Source organism: Bombina bombina, chromosome 6 (genome assembly GCF_027579735.1).
Source record: "Bombina bombina isolate aBomBom1 chromosome 6, aBomBom1.pri, whole genome shotgun sequence".
NCBI lineage: Eukaryota > Metazoa > Chordata > Amphibia > Anura > Bombinatoridae > Bombina > Bombina bombina.
The window spans coordinates 737632328-737651121 of NC_069504.1; the positions used below are offsets into that span (position 1 = coordinate 737632328).

An 18794-nucleotide genomic window follows, 5' to 3' on the forward strand; every position below is an offset into this window, starting at 1 on the left:
TATATAATGTGTGTGTGTGTGTAAGAGAGAGAGTTAACGCGCAAGCAATAAATAGCGCTCCTCTCGTAAGCTAGCCCTTACTGCCGATACAGCTGAGCTGCTCCCTTTTAAATTGTGCCGTGCACGCTGCAAAGATACACTGGCAGACAAGGACAAGCGTGCTCTGGTTCCACGTTCACATTTTGCTATCAAATGGCTGCACTGTGATTGGATAAAAGGAAACTGTCACTCACAATGAGGTCACAGTGAGGGAAATTCCCCTCTGGCCATGGGCGGTCAGGCTGTGGCACTGAAATTGAAGGTACATGCAAGAAAAATTATCTGTTGCTTCATTTTCTTGGCTTCCTTTTTGAAAAGCATACCTGTGTAGGCTCAGGAGCAGCACTGGAAGATAGCTGCTAATTGATGGCTACATTTATATGCCTGCTGTCATTGGCTCACTATGTGTTCAGCTAGCTCCCAGTAGTGCCTTGCTCCTCCTTCAACAAAGGATACCAAGAGAATGAAGCAAATCTGATAATAGAGCATGCAATTTAAACAAATTTCCAATTTAATTCTATCTGAATCATGAAAGAGAGAAAAATGGGTTTTATATCCCTTTAAACCAAAAGTTAAAGGGACACTGAACCCAAATTTTTTCTTTTGTGATTCAGATAGAGCATGAAATTTTAACCAACTTTCTAATTGACTCCTATTATCAAATTTTCTTAATTCTCTTGGTATCTTTATTTGAAATTCAGGAATGTAAATTTAGATGCCGGCCCATTTTTGGTGAACAACCTGGGTTGTTCTTGCTGATTGGTGGATAAATTCACCAATAAAAAAGTGCTGTCCAGACATCTGAACTAATAAAAAAGCTTAGATTCCTTCTTTTTCAAATAAAGATAGCAAGAGAACGAAGAAAAATTGATAATAGGAGTAAATTAGAAAGTTGCTTAAAATTGCATGCTCTATCTGAATCACAAAAAAATTTGTGTTCAGTGTCCCTTTAAATTCTGCAACACATTCCCTCTCCTGAGCAGGACACAGTTGGAGAGCCAATTAGGAGCAGCATACTCCTGTATCAACCAATATCCAGCTGTTAAGGAGCTACAATGTCTTTATTTAAGCGTTTAATTCCTCTGCAGTTTAGCCAGTATCTTGTTCTAAAAGAGACATTGAAAGTTGTTCATCCCTTCCACTGAATTTCTTTTTAGTGAATGAGTCACAAGTAAACAATTTTAAATTGAAGGGGAGTAGTTATGAAGTTTCACTGCCTCCTTAATGAATGATAACATTATAGCTTTCCCAGTTTGTCAACAATACAATTAAAGGGAACTTGAAACCATAACATTTTCTTTCATGATTCAGACAGAGCATACATCTTTCCAATTTACTTATATTTATTAAATTTGCTTCATTCCATTGGTATCCTTTGCTGAAAATCATATCTAGGTAGGCTTGGGAGCTAGCTGCTGATTGGTGGCTGCATTGATGTGTTCAGTTAGCTCCCAGTAGTGCATTACTGCTCCTTCAATAATGGATACAAAGAGAATGAAGCAAATTTGATAATAGAAGTATATTAGAAAGTAGTTCAAAATGGTATGCTCGATCTGAATCTTGAAAAATAAAATTTGCGTTTCATGTCCCTATAAACCTGTTTTCTTTTGCATGATGTACCGAGTCCACGGATTCATCCTTACTTGTGGGATATTATCCTTCCTAACAGGAAGTGGCAAAGAGAGCACCACAGCAGAGCTGTCTATATAGCTCCCCCCTTAACTCCACCCCCCAGTCATTCTCTTTGCCGACTCTAAGCAGGAAGGGTAAAGTGAAAGAGGTGTTAAGCTCTTAGTTTATTTTATCTACAATCAAGAGTTTGTTATTTTTAAACGGTACCGGTGTTGTACTATTTACTCTCAGGCAGGACATAGATGAAGATTTCTGCCTGGAGGATTATGATCTTAGCATTTGTAACTAAGGTACACTGCTGTTCCCACAGAAGCTGAGGAGTACAGGAAAACTTCAGTGTGAGAAGCGGTTTCTTGCTATACAGCAATGAGGTATGTTCAGTCATATTTTCTGCAGAGACTGTGTTAACTCAGAAAGGCTGACAGTATCCCCATTAGGGGAAGGGTAAGCAGTAATCCTAGTGTTATAAGAGGCTTTACTAGCTTGCATAAAGGGTTAATTTTTTTTGGGCACTCAGTTTGTTTATGAGAGATTGGGACAAACTTTTGTGTCTTCTGGGAGTAACGTTTTTTATTTTTGATGGGACATTTGCTTGAGGGTCCATTTGGCTTATTTGGGGTTGTTATAACCCATATGGATTTCAGACAAGGTTTGTTAGATTTGTGTAGGCCCAGCAACATCGAGTGCGGTGGGCGGGGCCTATTTTAGCGCTTCAGTTGCGCATTTAGTTATTCAGACAAGCAGCAAGCAACTTCTCCAGAGGTCCTGATAGTCTTCTGAGGGCCTATTCGAAGCTTTAACCCCATATTATCGTTCCCTAAGGGCAGGTAGGGCCACAGCAGAGCTGTGGCAAGGTGCTAATAGGGATTTTTAACCGGTTTTAGACAATTATCAATCCAGTTTTTTCATTTGTTTTTTTTTGTGCTTATTTACTTGTGGTGCAAGCCTTCTAAAGCTTAGTGGGTACACTGTTAACATTTCGGAAAATTTGAAGCAATTTTAACCTGTTTTGCAGTTTGTGTATGCCTTTTTTTCTCTTAAAGGCACAGTACCGTTTTTGTGTTTTTTTTCCATTAAATAAAGTGTTTTCCAAGCTTGCTTGCCTCATTATTAGCCTGTTAAACATGTCTGACACTGAGGAAACTCATTGCTCAATTTGTTTAGAAGCCATTGTGGAACCCCCTCTTAGAATGTGCCCCACTTGTACTGATATGTCTATAAATTGCAAACAACATATTTTGACTTATAAAAATTTGGCATTAAATGATTCTCAGACAGAAGGAAATCAGGTTTTGACATCTAGTTCTCCCCAAGTGTCACAACCAGTAACGCCTGCACAAGCGACGCCAAGTACTTCTAGTGCATCTAATTCTTTCACCTTGCAAGATATGGCTTCAGTTATAAATACTACCCTCACAGAGGTTTTATCTAAACTGCCAGGGTTGCAAGGGAAGCGCAGTTGCTCTGGGTTAAGAACAAATGCTGAGCCTTCTGACGCTTTAGTAGCCGTATCCGATATTCCCTCACAATGTTCTGAGGTAGGGATGAGGGATTTGCTGTCTGAGGGAGAGATTTCTGATTCAGGAAAGATGTTCCCTCAGACAGATTCAGATATGACGGCATTTAAATTTAAGTTAGAGCACCTCCGCTAATTGCTTAGGGAGGTTTTAGCTACTCTGGATGATTGTGACCCTATTGTAGTTCCAGAGAAATTGTGTAAAATGGACAAATATTTAGAGGTTCCTGTTTACACTGATGTTTTTCCGGTCCCTAAGAGGATCTCGGACATTGTTACTAAGGAGTGTGATAGACCAGGTATTCTGTTCGCTCCCCCTCCTGTTTTTAAGAAAATGTTTCCCATTTCTGACACCATAAAGGACTCATGGCAGACGGTCCCTAAGGTGGTGGGAGCTATTTCTACTCTGGCTAAGCGTACAACTATACCGATTGAAGACAGTTGTGCTTTCATTGATCCTATGGATACAAAATTAGAGGGTTTCCTAAAGAAAATTTTTGTTCATCAAGGTTTTCTTCTTCAACCTATAGCGTGCATTGTTCCTGTAACCACTGCAGCTGCCTTTTTGGTTTGAGGCTCTAGAAGAGGCTCTTCAGTTGGAGACCCCACTAGATGATATTCTGGACAGAATTAAGGCTCTTAAGTTAGCTAATTCTTTTATTACAGAAGCCTGCTTTTCATCTTGCTAAGTTAGCGGCAAAAAACTCAGGTGTCGCCATTTTAGCGCGTAGAGCATTATGGCTTAAGTCCTGGTCAGCTGATGTGTCATCTAAATCTAAGCTTTTGTCTATCTCTTTCAAAGGTAAGACCCTATTCGGGCCTGCACTGAAATAGATAATTTCAGACATTACTGGAGGGAAGGGTCATACCCTCCCTCAGGATAAGTCAAATAAGACAAGGACCAAGCAAAATAATTTTCGTCCCTTTCGCTGCAAAGCAAGAGGGGAACTTTGCTCAATCCAAGCCAACCTGGAAACCTAATCAGGCTTGGAACAAGGGTAAACAGGCCAAAAAGCCTGCTGCTGCCACTAAGTCAGCATGAAGGGGTAGCCCCTGATCCGGGACTGGATCTAGTAGGGGGCAGACTCTCTCTCTTTGCTCAGGCCTGGGCAAGAGACGTTCAGGATTCCTGGGCAGTAGAAATTGTAACCCAGGGATACCTTCTAGATTTCAAGGATTCTCCTCCAAGGGGGAGGTTCCATCTTTCTCAATTGTCTGTAAACCCTACAAAAATAGAGGCGTTCTTACGCTGTGTAGAAGACCTTTTTACCATGGGAGTGATCTGCCCTGTTCCAAAAGCAGAGCAGGGGCAGGTGTTCTACTCCAATCTGTTTGTAGTTCCCAAAAAAGAGGGAACCTTCAGACCAATTCTGGATCTCAAGATCCTAAACCAATTCCTAAGAGTCCCATCTTTCAAGATGGAGACCATTTGGACTATCTTACCATTGATCCAGGAGGGTCAATATATAACCACCGTGGACTTAAAGGATGCATATCTACACATTCCTATCCACAAAGATCATCACCAGTTCCTCAGGTTCGCCTTTCTGGACAAGCATTATCAGTTTGTGGCTCTTCCTTTCGGGTTGGCCACAGCGTCACGAATCTTCACGAAGGTGCTAGGGTCCCTTCTGGTGGTTCTAAGGCTGCGGGGCATAGCAGTGGCGCCTTATCTAGACGACATTCTAATTCAAGCGTCGACTTTCCAACTAGCCAAGTCTCACACGGACTTAGTGTTGGCCTTTCTAAGATCTCACGGGTGGAAGGTGAACGTAAAAAAAGAGTTCTCTTTCCCCCCTCACAAGAGTTTCATTTCTAGGGACTCTGATAGACTCGGTGGACATGAAAATATTTCTGACAGAGGTCAGGAAATCAAAGATTTTGTCCATCTGCCGAGCTCTTCACTCCATTCCTCGGCCGTCAGTGGCTCAGTGTATGGAGGTAATCGGTCTAATGGTAGCGGCAGTGGACATAGTTCCATTTGCTCACTTGCATCTCAGACCACTGCAACTATGCATGCTCAATCTGTGGAATGGGGTTTATGAGGATTTATCTCCTCAGATAAATCTGGATCAAGCGACCAGAGACTCTCTTCTTTGGTGGTTGTCACAGGATCATCTGTCCCAGGGAATGTGTTTCCGCAGGCCAGAATGGGTTATAGTGACAACAGACGCCAGCCTTCTGGGCTGGGGTACAGTCTGGAATTCCCTGAAAGCACAGGGTTTGTGGACTCGGAAGGAGGCTCTCCTACCGATAAATATTCTGGAATTAAGAGCGATATTCAATGCCCTCAAGGCATGGCCTCAGCTGGCTTCAGCCAGATTCATCAGGTTTCAGTCAGACAACATCACGACTGTGGCTTATATCAATCATCAGGGCAGAACAAGGAGTTCCTTAGCGATCATAGAGGTCTCAAGGATAATCTGATGGGCAGAGGCTCACTCTTGCCATCTGTTAGCGATCTATATCCCAGGTGTAGAGAACTGGGAGGCAGATTTTCTAAGTCGTCAGACTTTTCATCCGAGGGAGTGGGAACTCCATCCGGAGGTGTTTGCTCAACTGGTTTGGCTATGGGGCACACCAGAATTGTATCTGATGGCATCTCGTCAGAACGCCAAACTTCCTTGTTATGGCTCCAGGTCAAGGGATCCTCAGGCTGTACTGATAGATGCTCTAGCAGTACCCTGGTCGTTCAACCTGGCTTATGTGTTTCCACCTTTCCCTCTCCTTCCACGTCTGATTGCCAGAATCAAACAGGAGAGAGCATCAGTGATTTTGATAGCGCCTGTGTGGCGCCTGGTATGCAGACCTGGTGGACATGTCATCTCTTCTACCATGGTCTCTGCCACTGAGACAGGACCTTCAGGTCCATTCAAGCATCCAAATCTAATTTCTCTGCAACTGACTGCTTGGAGATTGAACGCTTGATTCTATCAAAGCGGGGTTTCTCTGAGTCGGTCATAAACACCTTGATTCAGGCTCGAAAGCCTGTTACCAGGAAAATCTATCATAAGATATGGCGTAAATATCTTTTTTGGTGCGAATCCAAAGGCTTCTCCTGGAGTAAAAAATCAGGATTCCTAGGATTTTGTCTTTTCTCCAATAGGGATTGGAGAAAGGATTGTCAGCTAGTTCCCTGAAAGGACAGATATCTGCTCTGTCTATTTTGTTGCACAAGCGTCTGGCAGATGTTCCAGACGTTCAGGCTTTTTGTCAGGCTTTAGCTAGAATTAAGCCTGTGTTTAAACCTGTTGCTCCGCCATGGAGTCTAAATTTGGTTCTTAGAGTTCTTCAGGGGGTTCCGTTTGAACCCATGCATTCCATAGATATTAAGCTTTTATCTTGGAAAGTTTTGTTCCTAGTTGCTATCTCTTCAGCTCGAAGAGTTTCTGAACTATCTGCATTACAATGTGACTCACCTTATCTTGTGTTCCATGCTGATAAGGCGGTTTTGCGTACCAAGCCTGGGTTCCTACCTAAGGTTGTTACTAACAGGAATATCAATCAGGAAATTGTTCCTTCTCTGTGTCCTAATCCTTCTTGTAAGAAGGAGCGTCTGTTGCAAAACTTGGCGTGGTTCGTGCTTTGAAATTTTATTTGCAGGCAACCAAAGATTTTCGTCAAACATCTTCTTTGTTGTCTAGGGGTCAAAAGGGGTCAAAAGGCTACGGCTACCTCTCTTTCCTTTTGGCTGAAAAGCATCATCCGTTTGGCTTATGAGACTGCTGGACAGCAGCCTCCTGAAAGGATTACAGCTCATTCTACTAGAGCGGTAGCTTCCACATGGGCTTTTAAAAATGATGCTTCTGTTGAACAGATATGTAAGGCTGCAACTTGGTCTTCGCTCCATACCTTTTCAAAATTTTATAAATTTGATACTTTTGCTTCTTCAGAGGCTATTTTTGGGAGAGAGGTTTTGCAAGCAGTGGTGCCTTCCGTTTAGGTTCCTGTCTTGTCCCTCCCTTCATCCGTGTTCTAAAGCTTTGGTATTGGTATCCCACAAGTAAGGATGAATCCGTGGACTCGGTACATCATGCAAAAGAAAACAAAATTTATGCTTTACCTGATAAATTTCTTTCTTTTGCGATGTACTGAGTCCACGGCCCACCCTGTCTATTCAAGACAGATGGTATTTTTTATTAAAAACTTCAGTCACCTCTGCACCTTATAGTTTCTCCTTTTTCTTCCTTGGCCTTCGGTCGAATGACTGGGGGGTGGAGTTAAGGGGGAAGCTATATAGACAGCTCTGCTGTGGTGCTCTCTTTGCCACTTCCTGTTAGGAAGGATAATATCCCACAAGTAAGGATGAATCCGTGGACTCGGTACATCGCAAAAGAAAGAAATTTATCAGGTAAGCATAAATTTTGTTATTTTGCAGGTTTGCTTCCCAGGAGTGATTTTCCTGAATAATGGGGGAGAACAATCCTACAAATTAATGTATTAGTTAGATAAATAATAAACTTGTAGAACCATCTTATTATCCAGTTGAAAACCATGATTTGAATTGATTAAAAACTGCAGTATTTTTTTCATATTTTGAGTTTGTATACAAGGTCACAAGCTATTTCCTAGCTGTTATCTTGATTTCAATGGTACACGAGGTCAAACACTGAAAGTATCATAAGTGTCTGGTATTCTTGTGCACTGATCAAATTCCTTTGTACTATGTGCAGATTAATTAAATCAGGCCAATCACAAGAACCCAGCCTGGGGGATTTAAACAAATAAACCTCCATACTTTACCTCCTGCACAATTTTTCCCTCTCTTGCTTCACCGAAGTTGATTCTTTAGTCTGCGAAAGGCGATAGTTTAAAAGGGACATTATACTCATTTTTTTCTATAATGTATGTAAAAGAATATTTTTGTGTTTAAAAAAAAAATTAAAAAAAATGTAATAGCAAAAGCAGTTGAAGTTTAAGGTGAAACTATCAGGAATTATGTGATTATAACTATGTTTAGGGACACTACTGCTCATTGGCTTACAGCGACAGCTGCCACAAAAAATAGTTGGATACTGGTGAGGGCAGTGTAATATTATAATATTATAACACTTATGAATTGCGTAATTTTATCATAAATTGATTCAAGATAATGTGTGCAATAAAGAATGTAATATTAGCTCATTTTAGCTTAATATTGTCTTAAATTTAAGCTGGCTGGTGAGTAAAATCAGCTGGGTCATGTGCCCATTAAGGGAGCGCAAATAAGTGTTAAAAATTGAAAGTAAATAGTTTGCGTGTGGGAGTAAACTCGAAGCGTGCAAAAAAATTATCGCCACTGCATTAACTTCTACCATAAACGTCAATGGAGCGCAAAAACTGCAAATAAAAACTAATACTCATACTCTCTTGTTAACCCGACTGCGTATTTTCAAGAGAGCAAAACCCAACATGAATTATTATTGCACATTCTAATGTTCTTCACATAGCAGAATATGTCCTTTTTTTTATCCTTAAAGGGACAGTCTACCATAGAATTGTTATGGTTTTAAAAGATAGATAATCCCTTTATTACCCATTCCCCAGATTTGCATAACCAACACAGTTATAATAATACACTTTTTACCTCTGTGATTACCTTGTTTCTAGGAACCTTCTTCCAGCCCCCCAATCACATGACTGTGACTGTTTATTGTCTATTGTCTTAAATTTAGCATTGTGTTGTGCTAAATCTTAAATAACTTTCTGTGCCTGAACACAGTGTTATCTATATGGCCAATGTGAACTACCAAGTCTTTTTGTTGTGAAAAACAATTTAAAAAGCATGTGATTAGAGGCAGCCCTCAAGGACTTAGAAATTAGCATATGAGCCTACCTAGATTTAGTTTAAACTAAGAATAACAAGAGAACAAAGCAAATTTGATGATAAAAGTAAATTGGAAAGTTGATTAAAGTTACATGTCCTATCTGAATAATGAAAGTTTAATTTTGACTAGATTGTCCCTTTAAATACATATGTGTATATAGCTATACATACATACATACACACATACACACACACACACACACACACATATATATATATATATATATATATATATATATATAATTTAATAATAAAAAGTACATTATTTTCTATGTGAAGGAATGTAAAATATGCTTTTGGAGCGTCGTGTTTGCGATTTAGATTTAAACATGGGGCGGCTTAGCCCACATAAAAACTTTATAATCTTACTGTGGATGCCTGGGATCTTTTCTCTTTCTGCATTTAATCTTAAAGAGTGTTCAAAGCAAAGATTAGCATGAGAATAATATGCATCTGCACTATTTAAAATTAGATTAGTTGTTTGAATATTGAAAGAGTAAGTGTACATTTTTTAATGTCTATAAAGCAAAGGGTGTTATTAACATATTGCATTTTGTTTCCTTCTCTAATGAATTGATATAAATTAAGATTTTGTATTCAAATCTCAAACTGTTTAATGTTCCTTTAAACACATTTTTGCTTTTTTGTTGTTGTTGCATTTTTAAAAAAAGTTTGTATATTGCAAAATTCTTTTAAATGAGTTTCAGATAAGACTTTCATGTCTCTTTTATGGATGTTTGGGTGCAACTTGTACAAACCTTATTAATACATATACACAGAAAGCTTTTCCAAACTGTCTGCTTTTCGGAGGTACTATGTGGATCAGAGCCATGTGTAATGCAAATGAGAAGTACTATAGTAGGTTGGAATTTCAGCTAGGGTTGCCACTTGTCCAGGAATGATCAGGACAGTTTGGGTTTCCATTTGTGCGTCGGGATTTGAAGCTGAGTTAGACCCGGACATGCAGATTAAATTTAACAAATAAACCAATGGCACTGCTGTTTTTCTTTAAAGGACCAGTACATACTGTAGATATGCATGATAAAGACAATACAATAGCACTTAGTATGAATGTCAAATGAGTGGTAGATATTTTTTCTGATAAATTTTAAAGTTATGTCTATTACCACCCCTCCTGCAATCATGTGACTGCAATCAGCCAATCACAAATGCATATACGTATAGTCTGTGAATTCTTGCACATGCTCAGTAGGAGCTGGTGACTCAAAAAGTGTAAATATAAATAAAATGAGCACATTTTGTTAATGGAAGTAAATTGGAAAGTTGTTCAAAATTACCTGCTCTGTCTGAATCATGAAATATTCCTTAAGAGACGAGTTCATAGAATACTAGCGTACACCTTTTAACGCTAACTCCACTAGAAGTAAGCTTTTTGTGCGCATCAGCTATCGTTCGTATTACAAGTTGAAAGTAAACAGTTATCGCTTGTGCTAACACAATGTGTGTAAAAACTCGATCTTAGAATTTTGCGTGCACGATAACGTATTCCTCTATAGAAGTCAATGGAACAAAAACAATGGGGGGGAAAACACCCTACTCACGTGCAAACCCGATTGCATATTATCCAGCACGCTAACTTGAGATGAAGACAGTATAAAACTTTATTAAATATGAATAGTGCATAAATGATTACATACAAAAAAGTTGCACAAAACACATCAAAAATACATTACAGTTACAATCATAATAACACTATATCTAATAAAAAAATATTGCACACAAAAGTTTTAAGGGCTCAAAGATATTAGATTTCAGGTGTTAGAAAAAAAAAATGCAAACAAAGGGCTTTAACATTGAAATGCATACATATATGTTGCCCTTCACTAATGTTGGCACTCTTTTAAAATATGAGCAAAGAAGGCTGTGAAAAATCGTCTTTATTGTTTAACTGTTTGATTTTTTGTTAAAAAAAAATAAAATAAACAAAAATACTCTGCTCTTATGTATATAAAACCATTGCAAACACAACACAGGTTTATCCAAAAAATAAATAAATCTTTGTTAAATATATGTGTGCCACAATTATTGGCACCCTTATGAAATCATATGAGAAAAAAATATATATTCCCACTGATATTTTACATTTTTAGTACACCTGGGTGACTAGGAACAGGAAGTTGTTTAACCATGACTTCCTGTTTCACAGGGGTATAAATATGAGGTAACACATAGGCCAAATTCCCTTATTCATTCATCACAATGGGTAAGACCAAGGAATATAGCTATGATGTACGTCAAAAAGTTGTTGAGCTTCACAAAATGGGAAGTGGCTATCAGGAAATAGCAAAAGCATGGAAAATGACAATTTCCAACATCAGGGCAATATTAAAGAAGTTCCACTCAACTGGAAATGTTATGAATCAACCTTTAATATGATGTGTATCTATAGTGTCTCAATGCACTGTGAAGAGGACGTGTTTGAGTGGCCAAAATATCTCCAAGGATCACAGCTGAAGAATTGCAGAATTTAGTTGCATCTTGGGGTCAGAAAGTCTCCAAAACTACAATCCGATGTCACCTACATCACCACAAGTTGGTTGGAAGGGTTTCAAGAAAAAAAGCCTCTACTCACATCCAAAAACAAAACAAACAAAAGTGTCTTCAGTTTGCCAGACACTACTGGAACTTCAGATGGAATCGGGTTCTATGGTCAGATAAAACTAAAATAGAGCTTTTTGGCAATAAACCATATGGAAAAGTACCTCATGCCTACGGTTAAATACGGTGGTCGCCCTTTAATGTTTTGGGGCTGTTTTTCTGCCAGAGGACCTGGACATTTTGTTAGGATACATGGCATCATGGAATCTAACAAATATCAACAAATATTAAAAGAACACCTGACACCAGAAAGCCTAAAATGGGCCATGGTTGGAACTTTCAGCAGGACAATGGTCCAAAACATACATCAAAATCAACACAATGATGGTTTACTGACCACAAAATCAAGGTACTGCCATGGCCATCCCAATCCCCTGACTTGAACCCCATAGAAAACCTGTGGTGTGAACTGAAGAGGCGAGTCCACCAGCGTTGTCCTCGAAATTTGATGGATCTGGAGAGATTCTGTATGGAGGAATGGTCTCAGATCTCTTGCCATGTATTCTCCAACCTCATCAGATATTATAAGATATGTGAAAATAACTGAAATAAGGGGGCAGTCTGCTGAGGCTTAGATACAAGGTAATTACAGAGGTAAAACGTGTATAATTATAACTGTGTTGGTTATGCAAAACTTGGGAATTGGTAATTAAGGGATTATCTATCTTTTAAAACAACAAAAATTCTGGTGTTGACTAGACTGTCCCTTTAAAGATTAAGGGAACTGTGTAATCCTCTTAAAGAATCTAGTTTCACATATGCAGTTCTTGGGCAGAAATTATTTGCCTGTTTAAAACACTTGATGCTGCTTGATAAAATGCAGATAAAATGTAATGTAAAGCTTTTATACACACGTTTTGAAGCTTGCATAGAAGTGTTTTTATTAGCAGATAACTCCTCACAGACGACTATTTCAATCCATTAGAAAGTTTGCAAATTCATTGAACATCATTAGAAACCTGATTATTGTGCAGTTTCCTTTACGTCTTATAAATTTTACCAATAATCGTTCTTGGTTAAATTTAATGGTGATATTCCTAACAGAAAACATTGAAGCTGAAGGTAGATAGTACTATATAACTATAAGTGGTTTAAAATGCCTGCTTGGATGCTGTAGCCATTAAAAAAAAAAAACTGATTGCTGATTGGCTTACTGTTGTGTTCTGCTTTGGAGCTGCAATTCCTGGGGCTCCTGAGTGAGACTTTACCTATGTGTTTCATACCTTTACAGGGTTAAAGGTATATGAAAGTAAAACTTAAACTTGCATAATTCATTTAGATCATGTCATTTTAAGACACTTACATTCACTTCTATTTTCAAATTTACTTAAAGAGACACTGAACCCAAATTTTTTCTTTCGTGATTCAGATAGAGCATGAAATTTTAAGCAACTTTCTAATTTACTCCTATTATCAAATTTTCTTCATTCTCTTGGTATCTTTATTTGAAATGCAAGAATGTAAGTTTAGATGCCGGCCCATTTTTGGTGAACAACCTAGGTTGTCCTTGCTGATTGGTGGATAAATTCATCCACCAATAAAAAAGTGCTGTCCAGAGTTCTGAAACCCAAAAAAAGCTTAGATGCCTTCTTTTTCAAATAAAGATACAAAGAGAACGAAGAAAAATTAATAACAGGAGTAAATTAGAAAGTTGCTTAAAATTGCATGCTCTATCTGAATCACGAAAGAAAAAAATTGGGTTCAGTGTCCCTTTAACAATCTTGGTAACCTTTGTTGAAAAAGAATGTACATATGTTTCACTCCTGGGAGCTAGCTGGTGATTGGTGGGTACACTCATTTCTAGCTCCTAATAGTCAATTGTTGCTTCTTCAACAAAGGATACAAAGAAAATGAATCAAATCGGATAATAGATATGCTTTTGAAAGTTGTTTAAAACTGCATGCTCTGTTTGAAAAGTAATAGAAAAATGTTAGGTTTCATGTCCCTTTAAAGACATGGGGGCCGATTTATCAAGAGTCGGACAGACATGATCCGCTGTAGCGATCATGTCCGTCCGACATCGCTGAATGCCGACAGCATATGCTGTTGGCATTTAATATTGCACAAGCAGTTCACCAGAACTGCTTGTGCAATGCTGCCCCCTGCAGATTTGCGGCCAATCGGCTGCTAGCAAGGGGTGTCAATCAACCGATCATATGTGATCGGGGTGATTGCTTTAGGCCACCTCAGAGGTGGCGTATGAGTTAAGGAGCAGCAGTCTTAAGACCGCTGCTTCTAAACCCCTGTTTCTGGCTATGATAAATCGACCCCAAGGTAAATACACATAAGTATATAAGCATATAAATATATATTTACTGGGAACACACAGTTCCCCATAGACCGCTTTCTAAATTTTCAGTGCCATTTTTTTTTCTAACACCCCATACACGGCACCTTAACCCCTAAAAACTGCTTAGTGCAGGGTTTTTTGTTAAAGAAAAATGCAACTTTTTTTTTTTTTAAACAAAAAGGAAACAAACACTTTGTTTTGGGGACAATTGGGGGACATTTTAGAAATTAACCACAGGTCTGACCTCTAGTTAATTTTTGAAGCTCTTAATGCTACACATTAGTGTTTAAATATATTTTGCTGGCAAGTTTGTGTTTTTTGTTTTAAATCAAGTCCATAGTCAGCAAGTCACATTCTCTACTACTGTGAGGCAAGGAGTGCAGTTTACATATACATCATAGTGTGTGCTGCAATAGGCCGTACTGTAATTCTATTAATGCCTCAAGACATTTATGCTGTAGGAGTTGATACTGACCTAGATTTGTAGACACACTGAGAGAAATCTGAGTTGAAGACGCAGCTCCTCACCTTGTGGCTTCATTGCTGGCATATTTATTAAGATAGAATGTAAAAGGAACAAATCTATATTCATTTCATATTTAAAAATATGTACATAAGCCCTGAGGGCAATATTTGAGTTATGCAGTTATTTGTTTTTTTCTTGTGGAGTAGTCAATAAACTCCCTATTGGCTAGTACTTCTTTTAAAGGTTTGTACATTTTTGCTATTAAATCCCTAACAAAAAAAAATATTTCTCTCCTCTCCATTTAGTGTCTTAGCTCCACTGTACTCTTTGCGGCCCATAACTTGACATCAGAATCTCTGGTGGATGCTCAGGGTCTACAGAGCATCTGCCCCTCTATCCTGCAGCAGTTGGAGACACGCAGTTGCCAGGAGAACATAGAATCACTCAACGAGACCATCGCCGAGGGACGTCCAAGCCCATCTGAGGGTGAGCAGAAAATGTGCAAATCTGGATATTGTCTTTATAATCCATAAGGCAATATGTATTAGTGCCATATTAGTTTATGTTGCCGCTGAGGTCTAGAAATAACTTTATTTGTCCTACTATACTAACAGAGTTGGTACATTTCTAGGATATTCAAATCATCATTCATCTGTACTTTGAAACCTCATACACTTCTTTATGTGGTTTTTTTTTTGCATCCATTTTCATGTAAGCTTTTTTTTTTTCATATTTGCTATATTTTCTATGAAATCCCTTTGTTTCCCTACCCTCTATGTTTTTTGTTATTTGCCTTTGTTTTTTGTTTTCCCCATCTAAATATATTTGTTTTTCCCATGTCTTCTCATGTTGTGCTCTTATCCCACAGTCTGGGGCTTTGGGCTCCTGGCCGTCACGTTGATAAACCTGGCCTCTCTCTTGGGTGTCTTCTTCGCCCCCTGCGTTGAGAGGCCCGTGTTCCGCCGGCTGCTCATCTTTTTCATCGCCCTGTCCATCGGTACCCTGCTGTCTACTGCTCTTCTGCAGTTGATCCCTGAGGTGCAGTACTTACCCCATCCACAAGAGGGCCTCAACACTTAAATATATATATGCACATAACTATATTCACAAGGGCTCCATCAACAGCAGTCCCATCCCAAATACACACACTTATTCACAGTTAATGGAAAACACACAAATCCACAACGTGATTTGTCCCACAGAACTCACCATACATACAAGTCTTAAGAACCCTGCTTTCTCCAACATAGGTGTGTCCGGTCCACGGCGTCATCCTTACTTGTGGGATATTCTCTTCCCCAACAGGAAATGGCAAAGAGCCCAGCAAAGCTGGTCACATGATCCCTCCTAGGCTCCGCCTACCCCAGTCATTCTCTTTGCCGTTGTACAGGCAACATCTCCACGGAGATGGCTTAGAGTTTTTTAGTGTTTAACTGTAGTTTTTATTATTCAATCAAGAGTTTGTTATTTTGAAATAGTGCTGGTATGTACTATTTACTCAGAAACAGAAAAGAGATGAAGATTTCTGTTTGTATGAGGAAAATGATTTTAGCAACCGTCACTAAAATCCATGGCTGTTCCACACAGGACTGTTGAGAGCAATTAACTTCAGTTGGGGGAACAGTGAGCAGTCTCTTGCTGCTTGAGGTATGACACATTCTAACAAGACGATGTAATGCTGGAAGCTGTCATTTTCCCTATGGGATCCGGTAAGCCATGTTTATTACGATCGTAAATAAGGGCTTCACAAGGGCTTATTAAGACTGTAGACTTTTTCTGGGCTAAATCGATTCATTATTAACACATATTTAGCCTTGAGGAATCATTTTATTTGGGTATTTTGATATAATAATATCGTCAGGCACTGTTTTAGACACCTTATTCTTTAGGGGCTTTCCCAAAGCATAGGCAGAGCCTCATTTTCGCGCCGGTGTTGCGCACTTGTTTTTGAGAGGCATGGCATGCAGTCGCATGTGAGAGGAGCTCTGATACTTAGAAAAGACTTTCTGAAGGCGTCATTTGGTATCGTATTCCCCTTTGGGCTTGGTTGGGTCTCAGCAAAGCAGATACCAGGGACTGTAAAGGGGTTAAAGTTCAAAACGGCTCCGGTTCCGTTATTTTAAGGGTTAAAGCTTCCAAATTTGGTGTGCAATACTTTTAAGGCTTTAAGACACTGTGGTGAAAATTTGGTGAATTTTGAACAATTCCTTCATGTTTTTTCGCAATTGCAGTAATAAAGTGTGTTCAGTTTAAAATTTAAAGTGACAGTAACGATTTTATTTTAAAACGTTTTTTGTACTTTGTTATCAAGTTTATGCCTGTTTAACATGTCTGAACTACCAGATAGACTGTGTTCTGAATGTGGGGAAGCCAGAATTCCTATTCATTTAAATAAATGTGATTTATGTGACAATGACAATGATGCCCAAGATGATTCCTCAAGTGAGGGGAGTAAGCATGGTACTGCATCATTCCCTCCTTCGTCTACACGAGTCTTGCCCACTCAGGAGGCCCCTAGTACATCTAGCGCGCCAATACTCCTTACTATGCAACAATTAACGGCTGTAATGGATAATTCTGTCAAAAACATTTTAGCCAAAATGAACACTTATCAGCGTAAGCGCGACTGCTCTGTTTTAGATACTGAAGAGCATGACGACGCTGATAATAATGTTTCTGAAGGGCCCCTAACCCAGTCTGATGGGGCCAGGGAGGTTTTGTCTGAGGGAGAAATTACTGATTCAGGGAACATTTCTCAACATGCTGAACTTGATGTGATTACATTTAAATTTAAGTTGGAACATCTCCGCATTCTGCTTAAGGAGGTATTATCCACTCTGGATGATTGTGACAAGTTGGTCATCCCAGAGAAACTATGTAAAATGGACAAGTTCCTAGAGGTGCCGGGGCTCCCAGAAGTTTTTCCTATACCCAAGCGGGTGGCGGACATTGTTAATAAAGAATGGGAAAGGCCCGGTATTCCTTTCGTCCCTCCCCCCATATTTAAAAAATTGTTTCCTATGGTCGACCCCAGAAAGGACTTATGGCAGACAGTCCCCAAGGTCGAGGGAGCGGTTTCCACTTTAAACAAACGCACCACTATACCCATAGAGGATAGTTGTGCTTTCAAAGATCCTATGGATAAAAAATTAGAAGGTTTGCTTAAAAAGATGTTTGTTCAGCAGGGTTACCTTCTACAACCAATTTCATGCGTTGTCCCTGTCGCTACAGCCGCATGTTTCTGGTTCGATGAGCTGATAAAGGCGGTCGATAGTGATTCTCCTCCTTATGAGGAGATTATGGACAGAATCAATGCTCTCAAATTGGCTAATTCTTTTACCCTAGACGCCACTTTGCAATTGGCTAGGTTAGCGGCTAAGAATTCTGGGTTTGCTATTGTGGCGCGCAGAGCGCTTTGGTTGAAATCTTGGTCGGCTGATGCGTCTTCCAAGAACAAGCTACTTAACATTCCTTTCAAGGGGAAAACGCTGTTTGGCCCTGACTTGAAAGAGATTATCTCTGATATCACTGGGGGTAAGGGCCACGCCCTTCCTCAGGATCGGCCTTTCAAGGCAAAAAATAAACCTAATTTTCGTCCCTTTCGTAGAAACGGACCAGCCCAAAGTGCTACGTCCTCTAAGCAAGAGGGTAATACTTCCCAAGCCAAGCCAGCTTGGAGACCAATGCAAGGCTGGAACAAGGGAAAGCAGGCCAAGAAACCTGCCACTGCTACCAAGACAGCATGAAATGTTGGCCCCCGATCCGGGACCGGATCTGGTGGGGGGCAGACTCTCTCTCTTCGCTCAGGCTTGGGCAAGAGATGTTCTGGATCCTTGGGCGCTAGAAATAGTCTCCCAAGGTTATCTTCTGGAATTCAAGGGGCTTCCCCCAAGGGGGAGGTTCCACAGGTCTCAGTTGTCTTCAGACCACATAAAAAGACAGGCATTCTTACATTGTGTAGAAGACCTGTTAAAAATGGGAGTGATTCATCCTGTTCCATTAAGAGAACAAGGGATGGGGTTCTACTCCAATCTGTTCATAGTTCCCAAAAAAGAGGGAACGTTCAGACCAATCTTAGATCTCAAGATCTTAAACAAGTTTCTCAAGGTTCCATCGTTCAAGATGGAAACCATTCGAACTATTCTTCCTTCCATCCAGGAAGGTCAATTCATGACCACGGTGGATTTAAAGGATGCGTATCTACATATTCCTATCCACAAGGAACATCATCGGTTCCTAAGGTTCGCATTCCTGGACAAGCATTACCAGTTCGTGGCGCTTCCTTTCGGATTAGCCACTGCTCCAAGGATTTTCACAAAGGTACTAGGGTCCCTTCTAGCTGTGCTAAGACCAAGGGGCATTGCTGTAGTACCTTATTTGGACGACATTCTGATTCAAGCGTCGTCCCTTCCTCAAGCAAAGGCTC

The 18794-nt window shown here is 39.7% G+C and overlaps 1 protein-coding gene across 3 annotated transcripts in view; it reads left to right on the plus strand.

The window, feature by feature from the left end:
* The window catches only part of SLC39A14 (solute carrier family 39 member 14), a 102839-nt gene that overhangs the window by 16399 nt on the left and 67646 nt on the right, over window positions 1–18794 (plus strand). For 2 of the 3 annotated variants that reach the window (XM_053717967.1, XM_053717966.1), the window contains exon 3: window positions 14674–14854. In XM_053717967.1, coding sequence (XP_053573942.1) covers window positions 14674–14854 — 181 coding nt within the window. Of the gene's footprint in view, window positions 1–14673; window positions 14855–15236; window positions 15407–18794 lie in introns of all 3 variants that reach the window. The other variant, XM_053717964.1, reaches the window with a different exon arrangement.